Below are 27,030 nucleotides of genomic sequence, written 5' to 3'. Positions count from 1 at the left end.
AGGCGATCAAAATGGGGAGGTCGACATAGTTGGTGATTGATTCTCTTAGTATAGTGTTCGATAAGGAGCAATGATGTGTATCTACGATGCAGACTCTTATTTATAGGTCTAGATTGGCTAACATGGAGGAAGAAGGGGATGTCTTAAATGCGGAGTAGTAGAGGTGGTAGATCAATGGCGTTAATGAGAAGGTAATTAGATAGACTGAATGCACTTCGAGACCGTTACGGATTTGACTAACCAGAGGCAGTAGGATGAACATCAAACGTTACTGTAACTAATCTTTCGTCAAACAGGGAGGTGAGAGACGATGATTGATCCCCTGTATCTGGGTTTTTATTAAGATATATAGAATTTAGGTCTACTCGAAAGTTAAAGTAGTGAGCCCAATTAATTCAAAATAAAGAAACCCAATACGTAAACAAATTATCAGAAGTCGTAGACGTAGAGTGGTTTAGACATGCTGACGTGGCAGCTTTTACCCCTATGTTCTTGATGGCGTGGAAGCCTAAGAAAAGAGAATACTCTACTTCTATTTTATTATTATAGATATTACAAACGCCTTAATATATAATGCACGTTTCTGTAACAAGTATACCAATGACGACTCTTTTACCTTAGGGTGTTATTACAAGAAGCCACAAAAAACGAAGAAGAATAAGAAGTCCAACAAAAAATATGAATTCGTCTTCCTCCTCTTCATCTTCCTCCTCTTCATCTTCTTCTCGCAGGAAATTTCTGGATACAGGATTTGCGATCGGACAAAAAGAAATAATAAGAATCTTGATTCTGTTTCTTGTTTTGACGGCTTCATGTCTGTTTTTATACAAAACAGCGTATCCTCTGCAACGACTTTCTTTCAACAATCTCACCTTTCTACTCGCTTCTCCATCTCCAGAAACGGTAAGCTCTCATCAGCATTCAGATCTGATTCAAATATTTTGCCCCTTAGTCTTCTGTGTATCTGTCTTATCTCATTTTTTAACTAATAAATTTGAGTCTACCTTATTTTGAACCCATTTGCACATGTGGAATCCAGTTGTTTTGATCGATATACTTGTTTAGATTTAGAGGAGCTATCATATTTGGATTATAGCCTTTGAATGTCTTTTTAACTAGCTTAGTTGATTTAGTCTGCTTCATCTGTATAGTTTCCTGTATGATTCAACGTTGCTAGTAGTGGGTAAGACTTGAGAGTATAGTTGAGTAACCTTTTTATGTGTGTAGCTGAATTATTTTTAGTGAATTTTCTATTCTAAAGCACACATATATTGTAATCCTTTGTATGATGATCTTCTTGTCTATTAATGAATTAAGTTGGCAACCAAAATTAAAATCGAAAAACCTTAGCACCTTATAATAAATTAAAATATTAAAAGACTTTGTAACGCCTAAAAATTTTCAGTTTCATATTCTCAAAATTCTTTGTCTTCTAAAAATAGTCCATCTGCTTTACTTGTTTTTTTTTTGTAACTTGGCTTCCATCTGCTTTACTTGTTTTTCAGATAAAACCAGATATCGCTTTAAGGAAGATTTTGGAGAATGCGTCGAATGAGAACAATACAGTGATTATAACGACACTGAATCAAGCTTGGGCAGAACCAAAATCCATATTTGATCTCTTCTTAGAGAGTTTTCGTATTGGACAAGGAACACAAAAGCTTCTGAAACATGTGGTAGTGGTTTGTTTGGATCCCAAGGCGTTTGAACGATGCACACAACTTCATTCTAATTGCTATTACCTTAAAACCATGAACACTGATTTCTCTGGGGATAAAGCTTACAACACTCCTGATTATGTCAACATGATGTGGCGCAGAATCGAGCTGCTTATTCAAGTTCTCGAAATGGGTTTTAACTTCATATTCACGGTATCAAACTATGATCTTAATTCTTCATCCCTCTGTTGATTTTGTTCAAGATATATACAGAATCAATTGCTATAATTAGTAATATGTTGCATAAAAAATAGCATAATAGACATAAGTTTATGGAGTTGCTAATTGTTATTAATCTGAGCTAATCACTTAATTATATATATATATATATAGGACACTGATGTAATGTGGCTTAGAGATCCATTTCCCCGACTATATCCAGATGGAGACTTTCAAATGGCGTGTGATAAGTATTTTGGAAACCCTACCAGTTTTGACAACTGGGCCAACGGAGGTTTCGTATACGTGAGATCAAACAATCGAAGCATTGAGTTTTACAAATTCTGGTACAAATCTCGTCAGAATTATTCATGGTTACACGATCAAGATGTGTTCAACAGGATCAAGAACGACCCTTTTATATCTAAGATTGGCGTCAAGATTAAATTCTTTGATACGGTCTACATTTGTGGGTTTTGTGAACCTAGCAAAGACATAAACTTGGTTTGCACAATGCATGGTAATTGTTGCCTTGGTTTGGAGAAGAAGATTCAGGATCTGAATCTTATTCTTGATGATTGGAGAAAGTATATGTCGTTGTCAAAGCATGTGCAGAACACGACTTGGAGTGCTCCTTTGAGGTGCCTGGAGAAATAATAATTTATTCGATGAAAACTAAGAATGTGTTTAATTTTTGTAAGGAAAACTGTTCTACACTCTAACTTAATCAACTTGTTTTTTTTTTATATAATCTTCGAATGTTGATGCATCTTATTTGTCTGAGTCGTAGATTAATTTTTATGTGCTAGAAAATAAAATGATTTTTTCTTGTTCTGGGTTGAAGGATTATATGTTTAGAGTAGGACTCCACAATCGGGGTCCCAATCGGGTTTTGCTTCAGGTTCCTTTGAGGTTCGGTTTTTCGAGTTCATGAATATCAGCTTCATTCGGATATTATAAAAGTTTGGGTTAGATTTGGCTCGGGTGTAATCGGATTTGATTAAGGTTTAGTTACAAGTTAAAGAGCCGACTGAACCCAAAAAATATCCGGTTTTGGATGTTAATAGAGTTATCGGTTCCAAAAATATTGATTTGTACTTGACTAAAGTCAAAATATTTCCGATATTTTCAATAAATTTTTGTATGTGACTTTTTTAAACCATATTGTTGTCCGTCAAAATCATTTCGAGGAACTCTTCCTTAAATTATATGTGACAACATCGGACATAAAGAACGATATAGAAATTAACAATAACAATTAGCAACTCCATAAACTTATGTCTATTTAAACTTTTAAAAAGACGACATTGTTTATATATATATTATTTTTTAATTTTTTTAATTTTATCTTCATTTTTAGATTTTAACAACGATATAGAGCTTATAAAATAATTTTAGAGTTATACATATTTAAAATAAAATATATACTAATAAAATGAACATTTTGAGGCTCCATAGAGCGTCCACATCAGCGAAAAGAGATTCTTTTAAAGGATGACATGTACTATTACTAAAAAATAAAAAATAAATATACATATAAGGAAAAATAAATAATAAGTAAATGTACAATTTTTTTTTGGTCAAAGTAAATATACAATATAAGAAATAAAATATTACTTTAAAAAATAATAAGTAAATATACAGTATAAAAAAATAATAATAAGTAAATATACGATATAAGAAATAGAAATATTACATTAAACATATATCATAATATTATCATTTGATATAAAAATAATAAAATTAGAATAAGAAAATATACAATTAAGGAATGAAAAAACTAAATTAAACACCTCTCTCAAAAATGTATAGTAAAATAAATAATAACTATATATACAATATAAGAAATAGAAATATTATATTATAAATTTATCGTAATATTAGAATAAATAAATATAAACTATAAGAAAACATAAATAATACGTAATTATAGTATATAAGAAATAAAAATATTACATTAAATATATATTGTAATATCATCATTGATTTAAAAGCAAGAAATTTAGAATAAATATACAAAATAAGAAATATAAACAATAAGTAAAATTATCATTTGATATAAAAGTAAAAAAATAGAATAAATAAATATACAATATAAGAAAAATAAACAATAGGTAAAATAAAATTAAGAACAGAAAAAAAAAAATTAAACATCTCTCCGGAAAAATGTATAGTAAAATAAATAATAAGTAAATATACAATATAAGAAATACAAAAAATACATTAGGCATCTATCTAAAAATCTACAATAAAATAAATAATAAGTAAATATATAATATAAGAAATAAAAATATTACATTAAACATTTATCGTAATATTACAATTTGATATAAAATAAAATAGTTAGATATGTAAATATACAATAAAAAGTTATATATACAATATAAGAAACAAAACAACTACTTTAAACATTTATTTGAAAAATGTAGAGTTTTACATTTTGATTGCTTCCAAATATTTTTATAAGTAAATATACAATAAAAAAACAAGAACACAATATAAGAAATAGAAATATTACATGAAACATCTATCACGATATTATCATTTGATATAAAAGTAAAAAAATAGAATAAATAAATATACAATATAAGAAAAATAAACAATAGGTAAAATAAAATTAAGAACAGAAAAAAAAAAATTAAACATCTCTCCGGAAAAATGTATAGTAAAATAAACAATAAGTAAATATACAATATAAGAAATAGAAATCTTATATTAAACATCTATCGAAATATTAAAATAAGTAAATATACTATATAAGGTAACATAAAATAGACATCTGAAAAAAATACAGTAAAATAAATAATAAGTAAATATACAATATAAGAAATATAAATATTACATTAAACATCTATAAATTATATTACCATTTGATATAGAAGCAGAAAAAAATAGAATATGTAAATATACAATATAAGAAATGCGAAAAATACATTAAACATCTATCTGAAAAATATATTGTTTTACATTTTTATTATTACTAATTTTTGAAAATTATAAATAAAAACATTATATATAATTTCGAAAATAATAAATATATGTAAACATACAACATAAAAAATGGAAAAACTACATTAAACATATGTAAGATTACCATTTTTCACTTAAAAGGCGTCTTATCTCCATAATGTAACATTACCCTTTTATAAAAAAAAAACAAAAAGCATTATATATAATTTCGAAAATAATAAATATATGTAAACATACAACATAAAAAATGAAAATCTTACATTAAACATATGTAAGATTACCATTTTACATTTTTATTTAAAAATAATAGTATGTAAACGTACAACATAAAAATTCAAAAACTACATTAAACATATGTAAGATTACCATTTTTCACTAAAAACGGCTTATCTCCATAATATAACATTACCATTTTATAAAAAAAGAAAAAAAACATAAATATAACTATTTGACTATTTGTCCAAGTTCTTCTATTAAATATTGCTGTTTTACATTAAAAATGGAAAAATACATTAAGATTTAAACATCTATCTTAAAATATAAAATATAGATATTAACTAAATATAAAGAAGTATAAGAAAGAAAAATACTCAATATTTAGAAAAATAAATAATAAGTAAATCTTATAAATATATAAATATACGAATTATATATACAATAATAAGTAAATGCACAAATTTCAAAAAATGGAAAGAGTACATTAAATATTAAACATCTATATGAAAATGTAAAATATAGATATTAAGTAAATAGAAAGTATAAGAAAAAAAAACACACAACTTAAAAACAATGAAAAAAGTATATTAAGATTTAAACATCTATCTTAAAATGTAAAATATAGATATTAAGTAAATAGAAAGTATAAGAAAAAAAAACACACAACTTAAAAACAATGAAAAAAGTATATTAAGATTTAAACATCTATCTTAAAATGTAAAATATAAATATTACTCAAATAGAAAGTATAAGAAAAGGAAATACACAATTTAAAAAAAATGGAAAAAGCACATTAGTATTTAAACATCTATCTTAAAATGTAAAATATATAATATAAGTAAATAAACAATTTAAAAAAAATGGAAAAATTATATTAAGATTTAAATATCTATTTTAAAATATAAAATATATATATTACGTAAATAAAAAATATAAGAAATGGAAATAAATATTTAAAAAAATGTAAAAAGTACATTAAGATTTAAACATCTATCTTAAAATGTACATCTATCTTAAAATTACAAGTATAGATATTAAGTAAATAGAAAGTATAAGAAATGGAAATACACAATATAAAAAAAATAAATAATAAATACTTAATAATTAATGTAAATATATAATATATGAATTATATATATATAATAATAAGTAAATACACAATTTAAAAAATGGGAAAAGTACATTAAGTATTAAACATTTATATTAAAATGTAAATATAGATATTAAGTAGCATTATAATATAAGTAAATAAACAATTTAATAAAATGGAAAAAGTACATTAAGATTTAAACATCTATCTTAAAATGTAAAATATAGATACTAAGTAAATAGAAAGTATAAGAAAGGAAAATACACAATAAAAAAAAAAAAAGTGCATTAAGATTTAAACATCTATCTTAAGATGTAAAATATAGATATTCCGTAAATATAAAGTATAATAAATGGAAATACATAATATAAAGAAAAATAAATAATAATTAAATAAAAATAAAAAATGAAAATATTATATTAAATTTAATTTAAATCTTAAAATGTAAAATATATATATATTAATTGATATATAATATATGCAAATAATAATAATAATTAAATACATATTTTTGAAAATAGCAAAAATATATTAAGATTTAAACATCTATCTTAAAATGTAAAATATGGATATTAAGTAAATAGAAAATATAAGAAATAGAAATACACCATTTTATATAAGAAAGTCTAAAATGGAAATACACAATATAAGGAAAATTTTAAAATTGGAAATAATACATTAAATATTTATATTAATATGTTAAAATAAATAAATAAATACGTAGTAAATTATATAAAAATGGAAATACCACATTAAGCAAAAAAAAATGTATAGTTTTACATGAAGAAAGTCCCTATAAAACTTATTATTCCATCAACATCAACCTCACACTATCAAGAAAAATTTCAAAGCACTCGAGCAAAAAAATGGTTCCACCATCAACTCTTGCCGTCCCAAAAACCTTTAATGACTTTGAAAGAGATTTTTTATAACAACGAACTTTTGGTTACGTGGATTCATTGTTGGAAAACCCGTATCTTAAATTTTTTTTTTTAAATATACATAATATATATATATATATATTAATCTTCCAAACTTAGATTATTATATTATATATGAATAATGTTTTTAAATAAAAATAATTTCTGATTTAAAAAAAAATAAAAACAACAAATGGTTATTTTCAAATAATGGAAGTAATTTACATTATACTATCATTTAACAAGTACTAGATACGTTTTGATATATCATTATTTTCTATTTCCAGAACACAATAAATTGTTAAACATCAATATCATCTAGGTTAAGTATACGAACAACACAAATTCAAACATCACAAAAAATATTTACATAAACATTATCATACAATAATTTAATCAAAAAATGCAATTCAGAAAAAAAATATTCAAAAGAATAGCTATATACTCAATATTTGAAAATCAAAGATATTTTTGCTAAAATTGTACTTACCTGGCCAATGAGATCGACCATCTTTTTACGGATCGACAGATTGTTGAGCATGTGGTCGATCCGAAAATACTCTACAGTTTAATTAAATATCTAAAACATTTATTCCAACACTCAACATATAGTTTTGCTAAATATGATAACTAGATAGTCAACAAAATTACAAAAAAATATTTAAATAGTAAAAAATATGTTAATTTAACGTGTTAGAATTTAAAAAAATCTTAAGATTTTATAAATATATATCAAAATATAAATAATTTAACAACTTATATTAGAAAAAAAAATAAAAATATAGCCTGGGTTAATCCCTAGTCCTTACTAATAAAAAAGACCTTTTGAGGCTCCATAGAACGTCCAAATCAGCGAAACAAACTTCTCCCGAAAGATGACACGTGGCGTTATTATTTCAAAAATAGAAAATAAATAATAAGTAAATTTGCAATATAAGTAAAAATAAATAATAAGTAAATAAACAATATAAGAAATAGAAACATTGCATTAAACAATAATAAGTAAATATACAATATAAGGAAAATAAATAATAAGTAAATATATAATTAAGAAATAAAAAAAACTAAATTAAACATATATCTGAAAAATGTATAGTACAATAAATAATAACTAAATACACATTATAAGAAATAGAAATATTATATTAAATATTTATCGTAATATTAGAATAAATAAATAAAAAATAAAATAAAAAATAATAAGCAAATATAGTATATAAGAAATAAAAATATTACATTAGATATATATCGTAATATTATCATATAAAAAATCTAAATTAAACATATATCTGAAAAATGTATAGTATAATAAATAATAACTAAAAACACAATATAAGAAATAGAAATATTATATTAAATATTTATCGTAATATTAGAATAAATAAATAAAAAATAAAATAAAAAATAATAAGCAAATATAGTATATAAGAAATAAAAATATTACAATAGATATATATCGTAATATTATCATTGATATAAAAACAAGAAATTTAGAATAAATAAATATACAAAATAAGAAAAGATAAACAATAAGTAAATATACAACATAAAAAATGGAAAAACATAAATTAAACATATATCTGAAAATGTATAGTTAAATAAATAATAGGTAAATAAACAATATAAAAATATTACATTAAACATTAATTATAATATTACAATAAGTAAAAATAAAAATAAGAAAAATAAAGAATAAGTAAATATACAATAGTAGAAATAAATACTAATAAAAGAGACATTTTGAGGTTCGATAGAGGGTTCACATCAGCGGAAAAAAGCTTCTGCCATGAGACGTGACATTATTATTTAAAAAATATAAAATAAATAATAAGTAAATAAACAATATAAGAAATAGAAACATTACATTAAAAATAATAATTAAATATACAATATAAGGAAAAATAAATAATAAGCAAATATACAATATAATAAATATAAATATTACATTAAACATCTATCATAATATTATCATTTGATATAAAACCAAGAAAATTAGAATAAGTAAATACACAATATATAAAATGGAAAAAGTAAATTAAACCTATATCTGAAAATGTATAGTTTAATCAATAATAAGTGAACAGACAATATAAAAATATTACACTAAACATTTATTATAATATTACAATAAGTAAATATAAAAGGTAAAAAATAATAACTAAATATACAATATAAAAAATACATTAAACATCTATCTGAAAAATATATTATAAAATAAATAATAAGTAAATATATAATATGAGAAATAGAAAAAATACATTAAACATCTATCTGAAAAATATATTATAAAATAAATAATAAGTAAATATATAATATGAGAAATAGAAAAATTACATTAAACATCTATCGTAATATTACAATTTGATATAAAAGAAAAACAATTAGATAAGTAAATATACCCTATAAAAATAGAAACACTACATTAAACATCTATATGAAAAATGTATAGTTTTACATTTTTATTATTTCCAAATATTTTATAAATAAATATACAATATAAGTAAAACAAGCATACAATATATGTAAAAAAAGCATACAATATAAGAAATATAAATATCACATTAAACCTCTATCATATTACTATTATTTGGTATAAAATGAAAAAAATTAAAATAAATAAATACACAATATAAGAAAAAATAAACAATAGGTAAAATACAATTAAGAAATTAAAAAACTAAATTAAACATCTTTCTGAAAAAAATGTTTAGTAAAATAAAAATATTACATTAAATATATATCATAATATTATCATTGATATAAAATCAAGAAATTTAGAAAAATTAAATATACAAAATAATAAAAAATAGATAGTAAGTAAATATACAATATAAAAAAAAATACATCTATCTCAAAAATGTATAGTTAAATAGAAAATGTATGGTTAAATAAATAATAAACAAATATACAATATAGGACATAAAATTATTACATTAAATATATATTGTAATTTGACCATTTGATATAAAAGCAAGAAAATTAGAATAAATAAATATACAATATAGAGAAATTCCTTAAGATAATCAGTTTAACTTTTTGTCACAAAATAGCTTTAATGAGAAAAATGACCAAAAAAAGTTTTAGTAATGAGTAAAAAACATTTACACCGTAGGGTTAACTAATCTAGATTTGGGGTTTCGAGTTAAGGGTGAGGTTTTGAGGATAGGATTTCAAATTAAAAAAAAAAATTAAAATTAAATTTTTCAAAATAAAAAGTGGCTATTTTGGTCATTTTACATATTCAAGGTTATTTTTGTGACAAAAACTTAAAAAAAAATATTTGAGATAGTTGCCCTACAATATAAGAAAAACTAAATAATAAATAAATATACAATATAAGAAATGAAAAACTATATTAAACATTTATCTTAAAAAAGTATTGTTTTCTGTTTTTTCCAAAGAAATATATATTCACACAAACATATAATTCAGAATTTTGTTGTTGTTCAGAATACAATGTAAAAAAAACTATATAGTTAACATTTGAAAATCAAAATAGTCCCGCGCGTAGCGCAGATTAACTCCTAGTATATACTAATAAAATGAACCTTTTGAGGCTTCATAGAGCGTACGTCCACATCAGCGAAAAGAGATTCTTTTAAAACATGACATGTGCCATTACTAAAAAATAAAAAAATAAATATACATATAAGGAAAAATAAATAATAAGTAAATGTACAATTTTTTTTTGGTCAAAGTAAATATACAATATAAGAAATAGAAATATTGCATTAAAAATAATAAGTAAATATACAATATATAGAAAAAAAAAATAAGTAAATATACAATATAAGAAATAGAAATATTGCATTAAAAATAATAAGTAAATATACAATATATAGAAAAAAAAAATAAGTAAATATACAATATAAGAAATAGAAATATTGCATTAAAAATAATAAGTAAATATACAATATATAGAAAAAAAAAATAAGTAAATATACAATATAAGAAATAGAAATATTGCATTAAAAATAATAAGTAAATATACAATATATAGAAAAAAAAAATAAGTAAATATACAATATAAGAAATAGAAATATTGCATTAAAAATAATAAGTAAATATACAATATATAGAAAAAAAAAATAAGTAAATATACAATATAAGAAATAGAAATATTGCATTAAAAATAATAAGTAAATATACAATATATAGAAAAAAAAAATAAGTAAATATACAATATAAGAAATAGAAATATTACATTAAACATATATCATAATATTATCATTTGTTATAAAAGCAAAAAAATTAGAATAAGAAAATATACAATTAAGAAATAAAAAAACTAAATTAAACACCTCTCTAAAAAATGTATAGTAAAATAAATAATAACTATATATACAATATAATAAATAGAAATATTATATTATAAATTTGTCGTAATATTAGAATAAATAAATATAAACTATAAGAAAAAATAAATAATACGTAAATATAGTATATAAGAAATAAAAATATTACATTAAATATATATTGTAATATTATCATTGATATAAAAGCAAGAAATTTAGAATAAATATACAAAATAAGAAATATAAACAATAAGTAAATATAAAATATAGAAAATGGAAAAACTAAATTAAACATATATATGAAATGAAAAATGTATAGTTAAATAAATAATAAGTAAATATACAACATAAAAATATTAGATTAAACATCTATTATAATAAAAAATATATAAAAAATAAATAATAAGTAAATATACAACATAAAAATATTAGATTAAACATCTATTATAATAAAAAATATATAAAAAATAAATAATAAGTAAATATACAACATAAAAATATTAGATTAAACATCTATTATAATAAAAAATATATAAAAAATAAATAATAAGTAAATATACAACATAAAAATATTAGATTAAACATCTATTATAATAAAAAATATATAAAAAATAAATAATAAGTAAATATACAACATAAAAATATTAGATTAAACATCTATTATAATAAAAAATATATAAAAAATAAATAATAAGTAAATATACAATATAAGAAATAGAAATATTGCATTAAAAATAATAAGTAAATATACAATATAAGAAATAGAAATATTGCATTAAAAATAATAAGTAAATATACAATATAAGAAATAGAAATATTGCATTAAAAATAATAAGTAAATATACAATATAAGAAATACAAAAAAATACATTAGGCATCTATCTAAAAAATCTACAATAAAATAAATAATAAGTAAATATATAATATAAGAAATAAAAATATTACATTAAATATATATTGTAATATTATCATTGATATAAAAGCAAGAAATTTAGAATAAATATACAAAATAAGAAATATAAACAATAAACAAATATAAAATATAGAAAATGGAAAAACTAAATTAAACATATATATGAAATGAAAAATGTATAGTTAAATAAATAATAAGTAAATATACAATATAAGAAATACAAAAAAATACATTAGGCATCTATCTAAAAAATCTACAATAAAATAAATAATAAGTAAATATATAATATAAGAAATAAAAATATTACATTAAACATATATCGTAATATTACAATTTGATATAGAATAAAATAGTTAGATAAGTAAATATACAATAAAAAGTTAAATATACAATATAAGAAACAAAACAACTACTTTAAACATCTATTTGAAAAATGTAGAGTTTTACATTTTGATTACTTCCAAATATTTTTATAAGTAAATATACAATAAAAAAAACAAGAATACAATATAAGAATTAGAAATATTACATGAAACATCTATCACGGTATTATCATTTGATATAAAAGTATTTGGAAGTTGGGTCGATGAGATGGATGGGCGATGGGTCGATCATGTCGGTAAGGATGAAGACCGGATGGAAAGATGGTGAAGATGGCCGAGTTGCTGTTCCTTTTAATCCAATCTAACCTGGAAACAATGAAGAACAATGAGTTTATGAATAATTAAAATAAGAATAGAAACTGAAAAGATAAAGGGATGGAATGGTTTATGGATAGATGTTTGATGATGGAGGATGGATAGATGATGTTGGATAGATGATGATTGACTCTCTCAATCCGTGGGTGCTGATTGACTCTCTCAATCTGTGTCTCAAAGCTCCTGTATCACACAAATAACCTATGAACCACAAGCTCAATAGCTTTCTAATGTATCTCACACTTAGAAACTAAATAACAGATTTTTATGCAAAGAAATTCTTTGATAAAAGATAAACTGAATATTATTTCTTAAGAATTGAAAGGTGACTTACAATGAAGACTAGACAGAGCTTATATAGGCTCGTGCCTTAACTTAGCTAGAAAACTAAAACAAAGAAAGAAGCAAACAAATAAGGAAAACCGATAAAACAAGCTGTTGGAAGATATCTTGGATCCAAAAGATTTCTTCAAGGGATTTGATTCTGGTTTTATATCTGGGCGGTTTGAGGGTGTAGGTAAGCTTCTTGGGAACATCTTGAATGCTGAAGACTTGGCCGAAATCTTTGTAGTCTTGGCTTGAAAAGAGCTGTTGGGAATTATTGGGAAATAATTCCAAAAATAGCTCCAAAGATGGCAAGTCTGGTCTTGCTTGAATCCGTGTGTTCTGGTGAGTGCTGGTGCATCTTACGACTCTTAGACAAGTAAGGAATGCTTCCAAAACGCTGCAGCTTTGATGGCTTGGTCGTTGGTCACTTATTCTCCAAAGTGGGAATGCATCCAATTTAGGAAAGTTCCCAAACAATAAGATCTTCCTGATCATGTGGACTCTGGTGCATGGTATGGTAAGAACTCTTAAACTACTCATGAATCACTGGATATATTTCTCAGATGATTGTAAACCTCTCCTGGTCGCCATTGTTTATTTTGACTAAGATTGAACCGGTGAGACACCAAATTAGGCAATTGCAGAACTGGTTTGACCGGTTTAGGGAATTGGGCCATAACTCCATATTTCCGTGGACTTTTCTCCTCATTCTTGGCTTGTTGGAAATCTAATAGATCCATCTTGAAGTACATGCTTTGGTTTGAGTCGGAACGCTTCTTGGTTGGGCTTGAAACAACTTCTAAACTCGGATGCTAGCAGATGGACGGGCTGGAAAACCTCCGGTTTGTAAAATTCATATCTTCCTGGTCCGAGTAGCTTTGAAGATGCTTACAATTTTGCTTAACTCCTTGTTGAGTGTATAAGGCATTAAAATTGGTTTCATGGCAAAATTCTTCATGGTTGGTAAGATACGCTGTTTTTACTGAACACATATCCTGGTTAGTCTCTTGTTTAGCTGATTGGTGCAACTGGTTGGCTCTTGGTTCAGGTACTAATTTGATGGCCGCATCAGGATGGAGTTTTGAGGATAGGGTTTCAAATTTTAAAAATTAAAAAATTAAAATTAAATTTTCAAAATAAAATAGACTATTTTGGTCATTTCTCTTATTGAAGGCTATTTTTGTGACAAAAACTTAAAAGATCTATTTGAGAGATTGTCCTATAATATAAGAAAAATAAATAATAAGTAAATATACAATATAAAAAAGGAAAAACTATATCAAACATATATCTGAAAAATGTAGTTTTCTGGTTTTTTCTAAAGAAATATGTATTCACACAAACATACAATTCACAATTTGTTGTTGTTCAGAATACAAGGTCGAAGAGAATAACTATATAGTTAACATCTGAAAATCGAAATAGAGCGGGGTAACTCCTAGTTTAAATTTAAAAATAGGTCGGATCGGTTGGACGGATCCCACTTCCGCAAGGTATAATGAATCGAGCATCTACCCTTCCGTTATTTGAGCCGTGTGATCACTTGGGTTTACCAAGTAAGCTTTTTTCTCCTGTGGCAAATCTGTGCAGCAACAACCTTTTACGAGGATCCTTCTGCTGGACCATCTGAACGATCGGCAAATATTCCCTTTGAGAAACCTTTTCCACTCAACTCTCTTGGAATGGGAAACTTAGGTTCTTTGGGTTTGGATAGTTCGAGCTCCTTAAACGCACAGATAACGAACGAGAAACGTGATGCCATTAAGCACGGGAAACTACCTTTGTTTCTAGATATGCCGTTACCTCCAATGCTTGATTCAAGCAACAATGTGTTCTTGGGAAGATCTTCAGTTAATCCATCTCTTTTTAATCCAAACCGAGAGTTGAATCTCTCCAATCTGATGGGGCAAGACGTCACAGCTCTGTAGCTCTTCAGACTTCAGAGAACAGCCTACCTCATTGGTTACGAAATGTTATAACTGTTCCCGCTGCAAAATCACCTGAACTACCCTCTTTACCTCCAACCGTGTCAGCTATAGCTCAGTCAGTCGGAGTTTTATATGGTAAAGATACCAGAGCCGCCACCTCATGCCCCTAGTAATTAGTTATTATTATCAGTAATATAATGCGGTCGAAAGGAATTCTACTTGATCCGTATTCGCCTCGTTTTTTCAATTACTCATCGTTGCCAAGGCAAGTATCAAGTCATTGAGTTTTGGTACTTGCAAGTATAAGACAAGTAACAAGTATCATAAAAAAGTTACGACTCACCTTGATATTACTCGTTACTTGTTTTACGACTGATAAAATGATAATGAAACAATAAAAACCAAATCCCTAAACATATATTTCTTTGTTGTAAGAAGTAAACAATATTTTCATATAGAAATATATGTATTAAGTTTCTTCTTCTTTTTATATTAGGTACAAATATTTTATTTATAATAGCTCTAATTTTTTTATCAAGTCAAGTCAATAAAACAAACTTTCATAACTTTCTCTCATAGATTATTATCTATCAATTAATTTTTAAAATTTTGAAAATATATCCAAATAATTAATAAGTACTCGTAAATAGTAAGTACTCAAACAAGACAAGTAAATTGCAAGCAACATATTTTTGGACAAGTACTCGTTTCCGACAAATCAAGTACAAATCAAAAAATTCATTAGTCGTTCGAAGAAGTTAACTATCAAGTATACGTTAAAAAAACAAGTACTCGCCCACCCCTATTCAGCTGTGTTGCTCTGACTGTCAGGATGTGAAGGATGGAAAGTCTCTGAGTAGTTTAGAAGGTTACCTTTTCCCCAACATTTAATATGCTTTGATGATCATGAATTCCACAGGTTGACTGTGGCTGGAGACTTTACAGGTCAAAAAACAACAGCTCGAGACACTGACACACTAACCATGTTCGCTCAACTAAACCTATATCTTTGTTCAACTAAAACATCATTTATCTCAAGTTCTGAAAAAATACTAGATTGCCCCTAACCATGTTCAACGACTTGTTGACTTTTATTCTTCTGGTTTGCGGTTAATTTAATGTAATCTGGCTTTTAAGACATTAATCAAGAGCACTTCAGCGGCCTTCTGGTTCTGGATGTGATATACTACCTCCGTTCCCGAAAATAAGATGTTTTAGATTTTTTTCTTGTTCCACCAAAATAGATTTTCTATATTGTTAAGGTACTTTTTTATACTTTTGAAGAACATTAATTGAGAATATTTGAATTGATTAAATTTCATTGATGAAAAGTTATTGGAAAGTGTATAATAAAGTAAAAAATAAATTAAATTATAAACATTTATTAAATTCTTAATAAGCGTGAATACTCTAGAAAATCTTACTTTCAGGAACACAGAGGGAGTACCTAATACCTAATTTCTATAACATCATTATTGTATAACATTACTTGCCTTTGACTTACGAAAACTTAATTGTTTTCTTTTTTATTTAAGTATTCAACTCATTTTTATTGAGATAAAAAGATGCACACGAGATTAGAAAGGAATTTTGCATTAAAATAATATTCATTTGGTTGGTGGGTCATGCACCAAAGTGACCAAACAAAGTTTTTGATTATGCGTGTTTTGTAATTTTTGGTCTGATATAAATCATTTTTAATAGATAACTTTTTATTTGAATTATTTTCAAAACATGGAAACGTATTGAAACTGCGGGAGAGTTGCTTTCAGAAGAAAAGGAAAAATGTAGAGAATAAAAAGAAAACAGCGATAAAAAGATACTTTTAATAGTTGCACAAAAAAAATAGATACTTTTAATAATTTTAAACGCACATAATTCATGTCGTCGGTTATTTTGGCAAGCAATGCATTTTTGGTTATAAAGCTGAAAACGATATAGTGATTTCTTTGTTAGTTGCTAAGAAAAAAAAAGATTTCTTTGTTAATAGAGTAGTATTGTATTATGTTTAAATCTCTTTACCGTTCTGAAGTTGTGTTTAATTACTTAAACTTTACGTTTATGCGAAATAAAAATATGAATAATGCATTCTAAATTCGTTCTATGATTACTTAAACTATACTTTTTAGGTCAAAGCTTATCTCTTGACCAATTATAAGTGGAGCAGTGGAAGTTTCCAATGCTATTATCTTTTCCTTTGTTTTTCTTAGAAAGCATAATGATGGAGACAGAGAACAAGTATATTTGGTGTATTTGCTTTCTGATCAGTGGAGTGGAAGTCACATTTCCAATAAAAGAAAACTCCCTATTACAAAATTTACTTACTTTTAATGTTTCAGAAATTTGGTTGTCTATAATAATTCCAAATTTAATAAAGCAACCCCTCCTATATTAATAGCAAAAAGAAAAGGAGTAACATATATCCATATGAATGAATTTTAGAAATACAGTGGATATATATAAAATGCTATATAATGGGCATTTCATTTTGAATTCAGGTTCGGTTTGGTTTATTTGATTCCAAAAAAATTCTACTAAAACCAACTGAAATTAGTTTGTGTTTGGTTTGGTTTAGTTTGGTTTGGTCTATTGTCGGTTTAGTTGAATTGATTTGCTTTCTAATTTTGTTTTAATTCGTTTAAGAAGTTGTAATTTATAAAAATAAAACAAATAAACATTTAATCACTTAATCATTAATTTTTTAATTAAAAAAAATCAGAATAAAAATGTAGAAAAATGAACCAAATTTTTAAATCATTATCTTCAAACATAATATAACTATCATAATAGTTTTCGGTTTTGACAATAGTATAGGAAAGTCATGTTATTAATTAGATCTTGAATCAACATTCAATGAATTTGTGGGGGATCCATAGTTACATTTAGGACTCGAAAAAATATCCGTAAATTTTGTTTTGATTCGTTATCCATTTTTTTATTCGAACCAAAAAATTCAGATATATGTAACTCTACGAAACAAAGCAAATATTAATATGATATATCCATAAAACAAAATAATTACAATATACTAATATTACCGATCCATTATATGCATATATATACATATATTTAAAATTAAATATATATAAAAGTTATATAATTATATTTAATTTTAGGTTAAAAATATTTTTTTTTGTCATCAACATAAATAAATTCAACTAAGACTCTACAAACCTAACTGGTAACTCCGTATCCATATAAACGACAAACGACAATTATTTCCTGACACTGCGTGTGAGGCTGTCTGCCCTTGTATTCTGTGTTCGGGGTATATGAATGAGCTTTGAATGGTTGAAACTTCTTTTCGGGATCTTGATATATTCCAAATAACTTTCAAAGGCATGCAATTCCTGTGGTTCCGAAACCATTTTCACTAATTGAGAACAATCCGTTGCAAATGTAACTTGAAACTGTCGTAAATTTCTCATACATTTCAGTGCCCAGACGAGTGCTTTTATTTCCGAGTGAAGGGGTGAAAGACTAGCTCTCGTGTTCCTTGCCCACATCACTCCATTAAAGTTTTTTAGCGTGCTATACCAGCCTTGTCCCGAATAATTATCATGATATTTCCATGACCCATCCGTAAAAAACCATCTTCCCGGTATGGAAGGTAAATTTGTCACCTCTAGTCCCTAGATTGGGTGACCCTTTGTGTGAGGGAGACATATACCTCAGCCCAAAATAATGATTCAATTTCTGTCAATTTAAGAATATCTCTAGTAGTATCAATATCCATGTTGCTGAAAACCTTGTTGTTTCGTCCTTTCCAAATGTACTATAAAATCCATGCAAATTGATGATCTTCCATATGCGGATAAACACTACAATACAAATGATCCATATTTGCGAAAAGCGATTGGAAAATAAAAATATCTGGATTTGATGGAATCTGTGAAAGAGCCCAAACTTGGACCGTCGCGGTACATTCAATTACACATGTGATTCCTCGGTTGTTCCACATCTTGTGCATTGTATATCACCTTGAATCCCTCTCGTTTGTATTTTTTTTTACCGCTATACATCCTGACACTATTTTCCATAAAAAAGTGTTTTTTTTCAGTGGACATCGTATTTTGCAACAATAGGCCTTTAAAGGAGAGACAGTGGCTCCATACACTGGCATCATTTTTCTCTGCCAGGATATACTTGTTCCACTTGATAATCAGATTTCACCTTTATTTTCAATTGTTGGTGAAGTGTCATCCATCTCTATCGACTATCTGAGTCCGACTCAATGGTATACTTTCTTTAATCTTCGCATTATGTGGATCCACCAAAGACCAAATTGCCTGTGAATTCCATGTTTGTGATGTTCCATTGATGAGAGAGTCCACTCTAAGATAATGGTAAAGGTTGTGTTGATTACTGTTTGCTGGTTTCAGACGAATGGTTGGGAGCCAAGGATCATTATATACTGAAATAGATGATCATGATCTCATCCTTTTGATTAGTCCTTTGCTAAACATAGATTAGCATAGACAATACTACGCCATCCATATGATGGTGACTATGATCTAATCGGTTCTACATGGGGTGCATTCCTAAAACATCATCCTTTGAAAACTCGAGAGAATAAGGTTTTAGGCTTCTTAATCAAACGCCAAAATTCTTTTCCCAGCATAGCCGTATTGAAATCCGTGAGGTCTTTAAATTCTAGTCCTCCTTCATCCTTATGGTAACACAATTTGTTTCATGATTTCCAATGCATGCCTTTTATATTTCCCCTTGAACTCCACCACAATTGTGCCCCCACACTCGTCAATTTTTTTTGTTACAGCCTTTGGTAGTCGAAAAAAGTCATTACATGATTTATAATCACTTCATTTCTTCCCTTGGTGAAAAACTTGAAAGTCCATCCATTAACCCGATTGCTTAAGCTGTCTTGGATGAAACCAAAAACTTTAGTTTTTGACCCTTCCAAGCTCTCTGGCATTCCCAAGTATGATCTCATTCTGCCTATTTTCTTGAATCCCTAATATATCCCGAAGCTATTGTCGAATGGGTTCCTCAATCTTATGTCCAGCTTGAACATAATCTTTTGGAAATTTAGCAGCTGACCAGATATTGCTTCATATTCGGATATTCCTTCAAAATTCTGAGAATGGTTTGACATTCTTCTTCATGTGTTTAAATAAAAAAGAGAATCTCTTCTGCAAAGAGCATATGAGATATCGTCGAGCAGGCCCTTGCAACCTTCATTCCTGTCAATTGTTTCTCTTTCTCAGTTTTTTTAACATTCGCGATTAGGGCATCTGTGCACATAATGAATAAGTAAGGAAAAAGTGGATCACCCTGGCGCAAACCTCTATGTGGGATTATGTGCCCTCTTGGATGAACATTTAATAGTACTCGATATTGTACCGAAGAAAATATACATTTCATCATTAGTTGGATCTATTAAGGATCAAACCGTATTTTGCAGAGTAAAGCATGGATAAAAAAACCCACTCCACCCTAGGTTAAAAATATTTTTATTTATTAAATTAATTAAGTTAGTTGTTAGAGTTTTTAATGTAAATAAATTTTTATTTGTGATAAAATATTATTATTTTATATTATATTTGATTTTTTTTAAATTTATATTATCTGTACGGATAAATCCGATACTCAATTAAAATAAAAAATCCAAACATCGAATAACTAGATAGTTATAGATATAATCGAACTGAATAATTGATTATTCAGACAAAACATATCGAATCACAAATACTTTCAAAAATCCGAATATTGGATTTGTGCCCACTCCTGCATCACAAACCTTCCTTGACCAAATGCACCGGTCAACAAAAATTCATGTTTTAACAAACGGACTCATGTTTTGAATTGGTCAAATCGTATAATTCGTATATGAAGATTTAGTTACTGGATTGTAATCACATGTTGTCCGTATAAAAATAATTTCGTTTAGCATTGATTGTAGTACTATTTAAACATCAAGATATATCCCATAAGTCCACCGTTCGTTGGAATCGCAGTAGGTCCGGTCCGTTCAACGAACCACTAAAAGTAAGTAGTAGTAATTAGCTGTGGAAATAATAGTAGTTGTAATAGTAGTAGTTTTTAGTTTACAAAAAAATAATAATAATAATAGTAGTTGTAACTAATTTACTATAGAAAAAAACTTGAATAGCTATGTGCCAAAAACATTTACCACCATGGTGTTTTTTTCTTCTTTTTGTTCGTCTACCTCTATGAATCTATGAGATGTTGAACTTAGGAAATAAATCATGATTTAGTAGATGACGACGTCAAACAACAGTTACGTAGCATACGTGTTTTGAAAGAGTACATTATCTAATAACAAACTCAACAAGTCCAACTGTAATCAACAATAAATGTCATTTAACATGTTTCTAAGAATATTTCAACAAACTCACATACAATTGGATGAGGTTCTAGAAGCTCTTCCTATCATTTTCACTTTCTTTTATGTTTTACAAATAATATAGAAGTATTTTTATTAGTGGCTTGTAAAATGCAAAAAAAAAAAAAGAAGAAAATTCAATATTATTTATGGCGAAAAACAAACTATTCAAAATTCTCCAAGGATATTAAGTTGTATATTAATACAAAACAAGGTAGTGTAGATCGCCGAAGCCGTCTTAGCTCAGGGGTAGAGCGCGTGACTTTTAATCACGTGGCCGTGGGTTCGATCCCCACAGACGGCGTAATGTTTTTAATTTTTCTTAATTTTTTAACCCATATGATACTCTAAAAAAGCCAGTAAAATAAAAAATATTTGTTTTCCTTTCTTTTACTTTTGATCGTGTGCAATGACGACAACAAGAATCTCATCTCATACATACATACATGAAATTAGCACAATGCCCAGGGGTAAAATAGTCAAAATTAGGTGCGTGTTTTAGTTGACAAATTGCTTTCTCCACCTTCCTTCCTCCATCTCTCAAAAAGAAAACCAAATCCTCCATTATAATTATTTCTTCTCTACATAAGAAGAAGGATCCAACAAAATGGTTCTCTGAGAGATTTCAAACATCATCAATCAAATCCATTCTCTCCGTCATGGCGCCGAGTAGACGGGATTTACAGCTTACTCCCCTCTCCGGAGACAGTGCTGCGGAGATCGGTGCCATGGAGGAAGTTCGTCTCCTCGATTCCTATGACGACAACGATAACGATGATTCTCTGAGTAAGATCGAGGAAGGAAGCGGCCATTCCGGTTTACGGAAGATTCAAGTCGGAGTAACCGGTATGACTTGCGCCGCTTGTTCTAATTCCGTCGAAGGTGCTTTGATGAGCGTTAACGGCGTCTTCAAAGCCTCCGTCGCTTTATTACAGAACAGAGCCGATGTCCTCTTCGACCCTAACTTAGTCAAGGTTTTGCTTTTTTTTCTTTTCTTAAATAATTTTTTTCCATTTTTAATTTATTGTCTGAAAAATCTTAAGCTGTGTTCTTGCTGGATTGAAGCTTTTTTTTTTTTCTTTTTTAATAATTGTTTCCAAATTTAGATCTAGAACGCGTTAAGCTTAAAGATTTGATCTTTATAGGAAGAGGACATTAAAGAGGCTATAGAGGATGCTGGATTTGAAGCCGAGATTTTGGCTGAGCCTGTTACTTCTGGGACCAAGACACAAGCTACTTTGGTGGGTCAGTTCACTATTGGAGGCATGACTTGTGCTGCTTGTGTTAACTCTGTTGAAGGCATTCTAAGAGATCTCCCTGGAGTGAAACGAGCTGTTGTGGCTTTAGCTACGTCCTTAGGAGAAGTTGAGTACGATCCTAACGTGATCAGTAAAGATGATATTGTGACTGCGATTGAAGATGCTGGCTTTGAGGGTTCGCTTGTGCAGAGTAATCAGCAGGATAAGCTCCTTTTGAGGGTTGAGGGTGTGTTGAACGAGCTTGATGCTCAGGTTCTTGAAGGTATACTTACTAGATTGAATGGGGTTAGACAGTTTCGTCTTGACAGGATAACGGGAGAGCTTGAGCTTGTGTTTGATCCTGAAGTTGTGAGTTCGAGATCTTTGGTTGATGGGATTGAAGGAGAAGGGTATGGGAAGTTCAAGTTGCGTGTCATGAGTCCTTACGAGAGGCTGACTTCGAAAGATACTGGAGAGGCCTCAAACATGTTTCGTCGTTTTATCTCAAGTCTTTCCCTCAGTGTGAGTTGCCTATCCTTTATGGAATGCACACATACACTTATTTATGATGTATTGATTATGATTCTTTTGAATACAGATACCACTCTTCTTCATTCAAGTGATCTGCCCCCACATTGCTCTTTTTGACACCGTGCTGGTATGGAGATGTGGACCTTTCATGGTTGGTGATTGGTTGAAGTGGGCCTTGGTAAGTGTTATTCAGTTTGTTATTGGCAAGCGTTTCTATGTTGCCGCATGGAGAGCTCTTCGAAATGGTTCAACTAACATGGATGTGCTGGTCGCTCTGGGAACGTCTGCGTCTTACTTCTACTCTGTTGGGGCTCTTTTATATGGGGCAGTCACTGGGTTCTGGTCACCAACTTACTTTGATGCAAGCGCTATGCTGATAACATTTGTGTTGCTGGGTAAATACTTGGAATCTCTTGCAAAGGGGAAAACCTCAGATGCTATGAAGAAGCTCGTACAACTTACTCCAGCAACAGCTATACTAATCGAAGGCAAAGGTACTTTATCATTGAATTGCTCCTTAACAACAACAACAACTATAGCTTTGTTTAGGCTCAGTTCCATATTTTTTTTCCGTTTTGTAGGAGAAAGAGAGATAGATGCATTACTGATCCATCCTGGTGATTCGTTGAAAGTTCTACCTGGTGGAAAGATCCCTGCAGATGGTGTTGTGGTGTGGGGTTCAAGTTACGTCAATGAAAGTATGGTGACTGGTGAATCAGTTCCTGTATCTAAAGAGGTTGATTCACCAGTGATCGGTGGTACTATTAATATGCATGGTGTTCTTCACATTAAAGCTACAAAAGTGGGATCTGATGCAGTTCTGAGCCAGATTATTAGTTTGGTGGAGACAGCCCAAATGTCCAAAGCTCCTATCCAGAAATTTGCAGACTATGTAAGTAGACTATATAAACATGTCACAGATGTGATATAATCTTTAGCATGTGAATAAATGTATCCTCATTTTTTCAGGTTGCAAGTATATTTGTTCCGGTGGTGATCACTTTGGCATTGTTCACTTTAGTAGGCTGGTGAGATCTTGTTCCTTAGCTGATGGAAGACATGTGGGATTAGTTTGTTCTCATGTTCTTGAATCAAATGATAATGTAGGTCAATTGGTGGAGCTGTTGGAGCTTACCCAGACGATTGGCTGCCCCAAAACGGAACCCACTTTGTATTCTCGCTTATGTTCTCAATATCCGTTGTGGTAATTGCTTGCCCTTGTGCACTCGGCTTGGCAACACCGACCGCTGTCATGGTGGCAACAGGAGTTGGAGCAACCAATGGTGTATTGATCAAAGGAGGTGATGCATTGGAGAAAGCTCACAAAGTGAAATATGTAATTTTCGACAAAACAGGCACCTTAACGCAAGGGAAAGCTACCGTGACAACCGCTAAAGTCTTCTCGGAGATGGACCGTGGAGAGTTCCTCACACTTGTTGCTTCCGCTGAGGTAAGCTGAATCCTCTTCCCTTAGCTTCTTACATTGTTAGTGAGGTAACTAAAGATAATCATCGCATCTCTCACTATCCATAGGCTAGCAGTGAACACCCGTTGGCAAAAGCTATAGTTGAGTACGCTCGGCATTTCCATTTCTTTGATGAATCTGCCGAGGACGGCGACACAAGTAACAAAGTCTCTCAAAACGCTGGATGGTTACTGGACACATCAGACTTCTCTGCTCTTCCTGGGAAAGGCATTCAGTGCTTAGTCAACAACAAGCTGATTCTGGTTTGAGTTTAAAACTCCATAACATGTTTATATCAACTTCTTGCTTCTGGTCCTGTTCTCGCAACTGTAATAAAGTTTTTATCTTTCTCATTGATCAGGTGGGAAACCGTAAACTTATGTCAGAAAACTCCATAACCATCCCAGACCACGTCGAGAAGTTTGTTGAGGAGCTTGAAGAAAGCGCAAAGACAGGAGTCATTGTAGCCTATAGCGGCCAATTAGTAGGTGTGATGGGAGTCGCTGATCCGCTAAAGCGAGAAGCTGCTGTAGTCGTGGAAGGTCTCCTTAGAATGGGTGTTCGACCCATAATGGTTACAGGTGATAACTGGAGAACAGCAAGAGCAGTCGCCAAAGAGGTAAAGAAAATGATTTTGTTTGGTTCCGGTTTGGTTGGTGTATTCTGGTTCTCTATCTCCGTTTGGTTGTGCATGAGTAGGTTGGTATTGAAGATGTGAGAGCGGAAGTAATGCCAGCAGGAAAAGCTGAAGTGATCCGTTCACTGCAAAAAGACGGAAGCACAGTGGCGATGGTTGGAGATGGAATCAATGACTCGCCGGCTCTAGCCGCTGCTGACGTGGGAATGGCCATTGGTGCAGGGACTGATGTAGCAATAGAAGCAGCTGATTACGTTCTGATGAGAAACAACTTAGAAGATGTTATAACAGCCATCGATCTCTCTCGCAAAACCTTAACACGAATCAGGTTGAACTACGTTTTCGCCATGGCTTACAACGTGGTGTCGATACCGATAGCAGCAGGAGTGTTCTTCCCGGTCCTGAGGGTGCAACTGCCGCCGTGGGCCGCGGGAGCGTGCATGGCGCTCTCTTCGGTGAGTGTTGTTTGCTCGTCTTTGCTTCTTAGAAGATACAAGAAGCCGAGACTTACCACTATTTTGGAGATCACCAAGGAGTAAAAGTCTTTTTCTTTTTCTTTCTTAATTCGAGTGATTTACTTTTGTTTTGGTTTGTTGTTTGTAATCATGTAACGACGATAAAATTGGGTCTTGCAATGTTTCTTAACGCTATGTAAGAGATTTTCTCGGCCTTTGTTGTAAAAAAATGGCGTCCTTTCTTGTGATCGATTGATGTACAATGGCAAACTAGTTAATTTTTATTTCTCCTACAAAACGGAGGAAAATTGTCAAATTCGGTCGTGTCAAATACGATCCGAACAATTGATCAGTGCCAAATACGACAGTTCAATTATAATTCGAAAAAATTACTCAAACTTCTTAAAACGTGTTTAAATCTACAGTGACTCTAACAGAAGTTAGTCAATCGTTAACAAGATAAAACGACGTCGTTTTGATATACGAGGAAAAATGTCAATTTCGATCCCAACACTCACAGTCGTGCCAAATATGACCCGAACAAATGGTCAGTACCAAAACCGATCTCAACTTAATTATAATTTAAGAAAAACTACCTAAACTTCTTAAAACTTAAGTGGAAATTTTTTTATTTTTCAAAGTTAATATTATATATTTTGATACTTTGTTCAAAAATGTTAAGAGACCTTTTACCTTTCTTTCATTAAGATATGTTGTACAAAATATTAGACATATTAAACAATAACTAAAATATATAAAGCAATCACCCAAGTTTTGAATTGGATAAGATGAAGAAAAATAGTAGTTTATATAATGGAGAATTTCAATTTGTAATAATATTTCAAAAAATTACTTTAGTCTAGTTGTTAGTGTGCTCCTTTAAAAGGATATCCCGGCACGAGTTTGAGTCCCGAAATGAACATATTTTTTTAAATATATATATATCAAAACGACGTCGTCTTATCTTGTTGACTAACTTCTGTTAGAGTCAATATAGATTTAGGCAAGTTTTAAAAATTTTGGGTAATTTTCCTTAAATTATAATTGAGTTGAGGTCGTTTTGGTCATTTGTTCGGGTTCGATTTGGCACGACCGAGAGTGTAGGG

At 28.7% G+C, this 27,030-nt stretch overlaps 2 protein-coding genes and 1 non-coding gene across 3 annotated transcripts; all 3 read left to right on the top strand.

Moving 5' to 3' along the window:
* Positions 1-616: 616 nt before the first annotated feature.
* LOC106301372 (uncharacterized protein At4g15970) lies at positions 617-2,635 on the top strand. Its single transcript, XM_013737753.1, has 3 exons — positions 617-903; positions 1,506-1,871; positions 2,052-2,635. The coding sequence occupies exons 1-3, from the start codon at positions 679-681 to the stop codon at positions 2,532-2,534; spliced, it is 1,074 nt and encodes a 357-aa protein (XP_013593207.1). The 5' UTR covers positions 617-678; the 3' UTR covers positions 2,535-2,635.
* Positions 2,636-21,830: 19,195 nt separating this feature from the next.
* TRNAK-UUU lies at positions 21,831-21,902 on the top strand. Its single transcript has one exon. It is a non-coding gene; the product is annotated as a tRNA-Lys (tRNA).
* A 231-nt stretch (positions 21,903-22,133) lies between these two features.
* Positions 22,134-26,208, top strand: LOC106305953 (copper-transporting ATPase RAN1). The gene is made up of 9 exons (XM_013742388.1): positions 22,134-22,572; positions 22,744-23,358; positions 23,435-23,861; positions 23,949-24,259; positions 24,337-24,395; positions 24,475-24,817; positions 24,901-25,095; positions 25,194-25,451; positions 25,532-26,208. Exons 1-9 carry the CDS (start codon positions 22,258-22,260, stop codon positions 26,006-26,008), a joined length of 3,000 nt encoding a protein of 999 aa, XP_013597842.1. The 5' UTR covers positions 22,134-22,257; the 3' UTR covers positions 26,009-26,208.
* The last annotated feature ends 822 nt before the right edge of the window (positions 26,209-27,030 follow it).

This window comes from Brassica oleracea, chromosome C7, assembly GCF_000695525.1.
Source record: "Brassica oleracea var. oleracea cultivar TO1000 chromosome C7, BOL, whole genome shotgun sequence".
Taxonomy (NCBI): domain Eukaryota; kingdom Viridiplantae; phylum Streptophyta; class Magnoliopsida; order Brassicales; family Brassicaceae; genus Brassica; species Brassica oleracea.
This window is presented reverse-complemented; position numbering and strand designations above follow the sequence as displayed.

Excerpts from the sequence above, each read along its gene's own strand:
- LOC106305953 (XM_013742388.1), top strand. The coding sequence starts at position 22,258 with ATGGCGCCGAGTAGACGGGATTTACAGCTTACTCCCCTCTCCGGAGAC. Across the intron at positions 22,573-22,743 it reads TCGACCCTAACTTAGTCAAG|GAAGAGGACATTAAAGAGGC; the intron begins GTTTTGCTTTTT and ends TGATCTTTATAG. Across the intron at positions 24,396-24,474 it reads TTGTTCACTTTAGTAGGCTG|GTCAATTGGTGGAGCTGTTG; the intron begins GTGAGATCTTGT and ends ATGATAATGTAG.
- LOC106301372 (XM_013737753.1), top strand. The coding sequence starts at position 679 with ATGAATTCGTCTTCCTCCTCTTCATCTTCCTCCTCTTCATCTTCTTCT. Across the intron at positions 904-1,505 it reads CTTCTCCATCTCCAGAAACG|ATAAAACCAGATATCGCTTT; the intron begins GTAAGCTCTCAT and ends CTTGTTTTTCAG. Across the intron at positions 1,872-2,051 it reads GTTTTAACTTCATATTCACG|GACACTGATGTAATGTGGCT; the intron begins GTATCAAACTAT and ends ATATATATATAG.